Source organism: Solanum tuberosum, unplaced genomic scaffold, assembly GCF_000226075.1.
Source record: "Solanum tuberosum cultivar DM 1-3 516 R44 unplaced genomic scaffold, SolTub_3.0 scf00304, whole genome shotgun sequence".
Classification (NCBI taxonomy): domain Eukaryota; kingdom Viridiplantae; phylum Streptophyta; class Magnoliopsida; order Solanales; family Solanaceae; genus Solanum; species Solanum tuberosum.
In genome coordinates, this window is record NW_006239227.1 from 454,104 (window position 1) to 463,511 (window position 9,408).

The 9,408-nt window shown below is 29.1% G+C and overlaps 1 protein-coding gene across 1 annotated transcript in view; it reads left to right on the top strand.

Moving 5' to 3' along the window:
• The first annotated feature begins 6,834 nt into the window (after positions 1 to 6,834).
• LOC102583020 (probable sodium/metabolite cotransporter BASS4, chloroplastic) overlaps positions 6,835 to 9,408 on the top strand; it is a 48,665-nt gene continuing 46,091 nt past the window's right edge. Inside the window, exon 1 of the mRNA XM_006359666.2 lies at positions 6,835 to 7,118. Within this exon, the coding sequence (XP_006359728.1) occupies positions 6,924 to 7,118 (195 nt within the window). The 5' untranslated portion in view covers positions 6,835 to 6,923. The remainder of the gene's footprint in view (positions 7,119 to 9,408) is intronic.

Sequence of the window (9,408 nt, forward strand, 5' to 3'; positions counted from 1 at the left end):
ACTATTCTTTCAAAAGGATTTTCTATTTTTATTTATTTTATTTTATTTTTTGCTGTTATTTTATGTTTTGTTGTTAAAACATATAAGTTTTTACATCTAGCTGTAAATATTTTACTTCCCGGGGCTAGTTCTATTCCTGACATTTTCCAATATAATACTAATGATTTATCTATATTTCTGTCATTTATTGCTACTGAGTAGTTAGCACTTATTATAAATTTAAATTTTTGGTATATGAGGTTACCTTTTACTGCACTTATTATACTTTTTTCTATGGGTTGTATGATTCTATCATCCGCTAAGTATATTTCTATGGGTGTATCTATTCCTTCTCTAAAACATGCTTTTATTAGTATTTCTGTTCCTCCTAAATGTACATATTTAATTGGATTTTTAGCCTTAATATCTTGTATTTCTTTATTTATTATTCGTTTATTTATTATTGGTATTTTGGCCTTACCTTTAGTGTATTTGCAATCTATGATATGTTCTCTTTGACTTACTACATAATATTCTTCTTTTTGTCGTTTAAACCAGTTTCTTATTGTTGGTATTTCGAATATTTTTGCTATGCTTAGGTCTAGTTCTTTTCCTTTTATTTGTTCAAATATATTATTATCAAATATTATTTTTTGTTCTGAAGATTCTTCGTCTTGGTGTTTTTCTTTATTTATTATTTGTATATCTGTTTCAGTCATTTGTTATATTATAAAATTCATTATCTGATTCTATTTCTATATCGTTATTTATTTCATTTTCTGATATTTCATATATACTATCTTCACTTTCTAATTCATAATCTATGTACTCTATTTGCGTATATTTTTCATCGTCTATTATTATTTCTGATATTTGTTTTTTCTTTGGATTTTTAGGTAATTTACAATCTCTAGCTATATGTCCTAATTTTCCACAATTATAATAAGTACATTCCGTTAGTTTTTCTTTTTGGTCTATATGGTCTTTTGGTTTTGTAGTTTTTTACATAGTATCTTCTTCTTGGTTTTTTATATTTATATTTTGATCTGTATTTTTTATTATATTTCTTTCTATTTTTATAATACCTATCCGTACAACCAAATTGGGGTGCTGTTTTATTTTTGCAACATGCCAAGTTTTTTACTAATATTTTTTCCATTTTTATTTCTTCTTTATGTTTTTCACATAGTTCCATAAACCATCGTTGCAAGAATTTTATTCTAGCTCCTAAGGTGTCTGTTAATTCTGCTTCATTCCAACTTTTTATTACTTTTGAATTAAAAGGTTCCGGTAATTTTGTAAAATATAATTTTCTTATTTCTTTACTTTCTTCTATGTTATATGTTCCTTTATAATAATATTCTCTAAATGCACATGTATATTCATCTATATAACACATATTACATATTGCTAATTTTGTCATTAGATTTCGGTTTATGATTTTTTCTTTATTTTGTTCTTCTACTTCTGTTGTCATACTACTAAATTCATTTCTTATAGCTATTTCGTATTTATATAGTATTTCCATAGATGTGGTAGCTATTCCTCCATCGAATTTTTTATTACTTCTTAAAGTTGTTAAGCTTTCACTTGTTAAATTTTGTAGCCATAATTTTACTGTTCCTATAAGCGTTCTTTCTATATATCCTGGTGTCTCTGTCATTACTATTTTGTTATCTATTAATTGTTTTGATATATATCCTATCCATAATTGGATTGTTTTATTTATATCTGCTACACAGTCTAAATCTAAAAAATCATGTTGTCCAGTTATTGGTTTAGGTGTCCATTTTTTATTCAACCTTTTATCCTATATAGTTTTTTCTTTATCATATTGTCCATAGTTTCCATTATAGTATTTTGGATTAAAATTTTTTGGGTTTTTTACTCCTGATGTGCTAGGTTTTTCATCCATGTCTACGTCTCCTGTATTTATTTCTAAATTCTTTGTATTATCTATGTTTGCTAAAAGTTCCGTATATGTTTCGCTTGTTTCCGAATGTTGTTCTAGATCATCGTCGTTTATTTCATCAATTCTTATTTCGGGTAGATTATCTTGGCTATTTTCTCCTTTTTCTTCTATTTCGTCTTCTAATTGTAATTTTTCTTTAAGTTTAATTATCTCATTTGCTAATTTTGTTTTTTGTTCTTTTTTTTTTGTTTAATTTCATACATTTCTTTTAATATTGCTAGTTCTTTTTCTAGTTCTATTATTTTAGTATTTTTTACTTCTTCTAATTGTTGTACTTTCTTTTTTGCTTGTTGTTTTATTTTTTCAATTTCCGTTTTTCTATCTATTTCTTCATTTTCTTTTGTTATTCTTATCATAGCAGTTAAACTATCTTGTAGTTTTACCGTTTCTTTTTCTAACATTAAACTTAGATTATCACCTATTTTCTTATATCTTCTTCCTAGATTAGAAAATATTATCTTTATTTTTAATCCGTCATAGTTTTCATATGTTTTTACATCTATTGCGTATTCTTCTTTATTCATTTATAAATTGTGTTGTAGTGTATATTCTAAGCTTTCATTTTCTTTTGTTATTCTTATACCATTTATAAGTTGTTAGATTATCACCTATTTTCTTATATCTTCTTCCTAGATTAGAAAATATTATCTTTATTTTTAATCCGTCATAGTTTTCATATGTTTTTACATCTATTGCGTATTCTTCTTTATTCATTTATAAATTGTGTTGTAGTGTATATTCTAAGCTTTCTATTTGTATTTGTAGATATAAAATAGTTTTCCTCTGTGCTGTTATAGATTTTTTACAAATTCCTGCAAATATATTACTATTAAGTCTATTTTGCCTATGTCTCAATTCTTGTCTTTTTGCTATAATTATTTCGTTAAGTTTTTGTCTATATTCTTCATTCTCGTTATTCATTGTTTCTTTAAGTATTGAATATATTTATATTCTATTTTAGATATATTATCTATTAATTGATCTAATTTGTCGTTATCAGTTTTTGTAATATTGAGTTTTTTATATTCCGGATATAATTTCTTTAATTTTCTTCTTATTTTTCTTAACTTTCTACTAGTATGTTTCTTACTTAGTTTCTCGTTATCCATAGCTCTGATACCATTTTTCGAGATATTCATTTATATTCATTTATCATCGAGATAGATGGAGAACATATGTTATTTAAAAATTACGTAAACGGTACTACATATCAAAATAATCAACAACTTCAAATATTTTATAATATATTAGAAATTTGTCTAGTCTCAAAATTTCACATGTGTCGCATAAATTGAGACAAAGAGAGTAACATAGTACCATAAATCATAATAATTAACAACTTAAATTATTTTTAAAATATATTAAAAAAATTGACTCTTAAAATTTCACATGCATCACATAAATTGAGACATAGAGAGTAACATATATTATTTGAAAACTATGTTAAAAGTACTATAAATCTCAATAATTAACTTAGAATATTTAAAAATCATGCAAACATTTGGCTGACTCTCCTAATTTCATCTGTTCCACGTTAAGAAAAACTTAGGATCAGTCGAATAATTAACTGATTTGCCCTTCTGCTTCAATATTCTACTCATATTTGGTGCTTTCGCCATTTTATTTATTTTTAATTATGTTATGTATTTAAAAAATTACAAAAAAAAAGTAGTACCATAAATCAAAATAATCAATAACTTAAATATTTTTTAAAATTTTACTTGTGTCACATAAATTGTTACAAGGAGAGTAATATATATTATTTAAAAATTATGTTAAAAGTATTATAAATCAAAATAATCAATAACTTAAATATTTTTTAAAATTTTACTTGTGTCACATAAATTGTTACAAGGAGAGTAATATATATTATTTAAAAATTATGTTAAAAGTATTATAAATCACAATAATTAATAACTTAAACTATTTTATAATCATTCAAGAATTTAGTTGACTCTCCTAATTACATATGTGCCACATAAATTAAGACATATGAAATAACAAAAGGACGAGCTAGCTCTTTGTATCTAGTCCAAATAGAAAGAAGACAACAAATTAAAGAAGGGAAAGAAACCAAAGGGAGAGAAGCATATCAACTCAGGAGTAAATTTGATTAATATGTAAAGCTAAATTAAATTATATCAACTCAATAGTTCAAACTTCTATGTCTATAACGACCTGACTCGGTCGTTCGGATCACGGGCCAATAGGAAAAGAAATTAAGTCAGAATTTTTTTGAGTAGTGACTTAAAATTTTTCGACTAGGTCAGTTTCAGACAGAATCTAGACTAGGTAAGGTGTAGCGTCATCGGGGAATGGGTGGAATGTGATTTCGAGGTTTGGTAGATATTTTCATGTAGCCAAGAAATTAAGGAGTCCATAAAGGCCTTTCAAAATTGAATTCGGGTAAGGAGAACTCCCTGAATTGAACTTGGCGTGAAAGGTATATATGTGTCGGGACGTCAAGGAAAGAGTTAGTGTTATAAAAATGACCTTTTTCGGAGTTTGATTTTCTGAAGTTTCGTTGAGGCCACTATAGCGAGAGGCATCCCGCTAGCGCAGCGTGTGTAGATCGCTATAGTAGGGCAGATTGTCGCTATAGCGGCAAGGCTGAATCAGGACTTAGTGCAGAAAATAACCCAAAATCCTATTTTCTACACTTTGAGTTCTTGGACTTGGGGTGGGCAATTTGGGGCAGTACTTAGCACTTGTTTTCCCACGAAATTCATCGGTAAATGTAAGAATTCAACTCCCAACCATTATGAATTGATTCTTAAGCATTAGTATCTACATTATTGCTATTGGGGAAGGCTTTGACATGATTCCACGGTGGAAAAGAGCCCTAAGTTGGGAAAGATGATCATATTTTGGTCGGGATTAAGATTTGTTAATAATTCAGGTATACTAATAGGTCATTAGTGATTATTGTTATTTATAATGTTTGTTTTAGACCAAGAACAAGTCAAGACACTTTGCAAGGTCAGTTATTTAGAGTATTCAAGATACTTGATTCGGAGTAGATGATGTGGTTATATGTTTTCGATTTATGTATGTATGCATGCATGTTTACTGGCTTACTGCTTTGTAGTATCATTTGTGCAATGCATGGTAGGAAATATATGAAATGACATCATGTAGATAATCTCATGCAATGAACTTGAGATTGTATATTGCATGGTAGGAAATATATGAAATGACATTAACTATGGATGGCTCAGATACCAGACCGGTACAGTAACTATGGATGACTCAGGTGCCACGCCGATACACTAACAATTTGAGTTTGGGTTTTGTAAGAGGACCAAATATGTGATTGTAGTTCCATGGAGGACCATACATTTGCATTGTGATCATATAGGGCATGTAGTCATATTATATCAGTATTCATTTTTTTTTTATTAATCTAATTAAGTATAGTATTGATTGAAAATTTGAATAGGTACATTTTAATTTAATAAAAATAAAATTTAATTAATATTTTTATGATAGATATTTAAAATAATCTTAATGTTAAAAGTGCATTGATACTTGTCATTTTTCATAATTTGACTCTCAAAACTTTTTTTTTTAAAAGTTAGTCAAACACAATCCGTTTATCAAAAACACTTTTCAAGTGAATTAACCTAACACAATTTTTTTTTTCAAAAGCACTTTTCTAAAAAGCTATTTTAAAAAAATATTTATAAAAATAAGCAGTTTTTAGTAGAAATATCAAACAGACTCGTACAATCATGTACTAGGACTAGTGATATTTGTATCATTTTTGGTTGATTGGTGAGCGGTGTAATTATGTTATTAGAAGTTTTAGATTAAATATTGTTTAATAATTTTTGAATGATGTATTATCTAATTTATTTGGATAATATGTAAATACCTCTCTAAGTTGTGATTCGAAATTTCAGCGACACACCTAAATCTAGCTAAAGTCTTACTACCCTTTTAATTTATGTTTAGGTGGAATAAACATACCTCAAAAGCTCACATAGCAGAGAGAGTGTACATAGTTTTTTGAAAGCAAGTGAAGACCTAAAAAGTTGGACATATGTCCCTTTTTAATTGGTCTATCTATAATTAGTTAATAGGCATAATTATTTACATTAAAACTTATATATTTAACTATTTTCATTTCTTTCTTTGTAAAATATTTATTTTAATTTTTTCCTCACTTAAAATTTTATATTTTTTTCTCTTTCACTAGTTTCTGATCTTTTCACTTTTACTTATTTTAAAAAAATTATGTGTAATTTTTTAAAACAATTAATCAAAAAGTGTCCTTTAATTTATAACTTTTTTTTATGTTTTATTTGATCTTGTTCACTTATTTTGATATTCGATCGAAATTAGCTTATTTTAAATACAATTTTGAATTGAATCAAAAGGAAAGACAAAGAAAATAATAAGAATAAATAAAATCAATAGAAAAAAGAGAAAAAATAATGAATGAAGGTAAAAACCATGAAGAAAAAAAGGTTTAAATACAAGGCAAAAAAATAAAAATAAATTATGTGTATCGACTTAATTTAAATACAAGATAAAAGAAATACGAAGATTGTTTAAAAAACTAAAAAATAATAATTACATATATGGCGGACGCGTGTGGTACAAATGCAGTCAATTTACTTGGTTGAATGTGCCACATCAATACAAAAGTAGCACGAAAATACAGAAAAAATTGAGTAATATGATTCTGATTAAGTTATGATGCATGCTTCTCATGAAATAATAATTTTATACCAAACTTATAAATTATGTTTTTAATATTTATAAGTGTATAAATGTTATGTCATGACTTTAAAAAGGTGAAATATGATTTTCAAAAAGAATTACAAAACACACTTTAAAACTTCACCACAAAAATATTTGAAAATGTATTCACAAACCTAGCTTAGTGGGAATATATGTCATTTATAAACTTTTCCTCAACCATACTCTCAATCACCAATTGAGTGTACCGTTTTTGTGTTCACTCACAATGGCGGGGACTCTCCAAATTCTATTCCTCAATCCTCCGGTCACCGGGAACTCACTGTCTCGGTGCCGGAGTTCTCATCTTCCGACGACCCACTTCCCGTTTTCTGGCAACTGCCCTTCGATAATCAGCTACAGGTTGCATCTTGGTTCGAAACTCAGTTCACCTGTTAGAGCCAGTTCACAACATTCAAATAAGGTGAATTTGCATTCCTTAGTTATCGTATGTTTTCTCCTTCAATGTTGGGGGCTATATTCAGCTTTTTCACAATTATAATTGTTACTATGTCAATTTCAATCACACAAACATCCACTTAACTTATTCAGTTTTTCACCCACTTTGTAAGTGGCTGCTAGATAGAAAATTTTTATCTTTTTCTTGTATAAATTCAAATATGCTGAAATTTTAATGAATTCTTTGTGCTTTTATACTTCAATTCGGTTTTAGGAGAGTTTATGTTTTAACACTGGCATCAGAGCTCTAGTTGATCTTATACGACCAAAAAGTTTAACCTACAACACAAATGACATCCAACAACCTACATATAACTCCACCTTTCACTTTCACCAATAAAATTATCAAATTTGGTCTGTGAAGATGCCAACTTTTTTAGAAGCCTATGACTCTGGGAAACTGTGACAGAAGATTGATCAGTACCTGTTCTACCGGTAAATCCTACCATGGCTCAAATCAAATTCAACAGTGTAGAGAAGGTAAAGAAATCCAAAGTCAAGTCGTTTATGCAGAATTTTGAGGCATATTCCATTTTCTATAGAACCATTGATTGTAAAACAACAAAAGAGGCTTGGGACAAATTGAAATAGAATATCAAGGTAGCGATAGAACACATCAAATGCTAGTGTTGAACTTGAAAGAGAGTTTGAGTCTGTGAATATGCAAGAGGATGAAACAATCAGTAAGTAAGCAGATCAACTCTCCTTAATTGTTAATAACATTAGGTTTCTTGGTGAAGAAGTTACAGAATACACAGACAAATGGATTGTGTAGAAAGTTCCTGTAACTCTTCCTGAGAGGTTTGAATCTAAGATCTTCTCTCTTGAAGAACCCAAGGACCTAAGCAAACATTCTTAGGTGAACTAATGAGTGCTATTCAAGCACAGGAGCAAAGAAGGACTATGAGATAGGACAAGTTTACTTAAGGAGCTTTCCCTGTGCAAAAACAATATTCTGGTAAAGGGAAGCATAAGTTCAACCAAAAGAATAAGGGAAAGCAAGATGGTGAAAATAACATTGGAGATGTAAAGGAGAAGTTCCCTCCGTGCAAACATTGCAAAAACAACACATTTGGAAAAGCACTGCTACTGGTGGTGGATAGCCGATCCTATATGCGACAGCTGTAAGAAGATGGGGAACATATCCAAGGTTTACAAATAAAAAATAAAGGCCTCTAGAGCTTTGCAAATATAACTAGCAGAAGTTGTTGATGCACATGAGGAGTAACTCTTTGCAGTTTCATACTTTTCAACAAATGAATTCTCCAATTTCTTGGCTTTTCGATAGGGGTTGCACACATCACTTGTGCAATGATGCGGGAATGCTCAGCTTCCTTGATGATACTTACAAATCCAAAGTAAAAGTGGGAATGGTGAGGCCGTAGAAGTCAAAGGTAGAGGTACAATGACTGTCTCAACAATCTCAGGTGTTTTATACACACTTGATATGATTCAAAATCTATTGAGTGTTGGACAAATGTTTGAAAAGAATTTTTCACTGTATTTTAAGAATTGTGAATCTGTTGTCTCTGACCCTTTTGGAATAGAATTATTGTGTCAAAATGAGCAAAAAATGTTTTAGTTGATTGAGAGAAATAGTTGAGCATGCTTATACTAGTACTTCACAAACATGTAGAAACATATGGCATAAAAGGTTTGGTCACTTTAATCAGAGGGATGACAAAAGTAGTTAGTGGAAAATGTGAGAAATATATGGGAAAAATAATATTGAATTGTGTATCTAAATTGTTACATTGAGACCCTATTTATAGACAATACATATACATTGAAATCCTTTTCTAACTAGGATTCCTATTCCTATTCCTCTTCCTATTCTAAATAGGAATATATACATATTTCTATTCTAACACTCCCCCTCAAGCTGGTGCATACAAATCATATGTACCTAGCTTGTTACAGATGTAATTAATACGAAGACTTGTGAGGGACTTGGTGAAGATATCTGCAAGTTGATCATTTGACTTCACAAATTTCGTAACAATATCTCCTGAGAGTATCTTTTCTCTGACAAAGTGACAGTCAATCTCAATGTGCTTAGTCCTTTCATGAAACACTGGATTTGATGCGATATGAAGAGCTGCTTGATTGTCACACACAAGTTCCATCTGATCAATTTCGCCAAATTTTAGTTCTCCCAGCAACTGTTTGATCCAAACTAGCTCACAAGTTGCTGTCGCCATTGCTCGATATTCTGATTCTGCACTAGATCGAGCAACCACACTTTGTTTCTTACT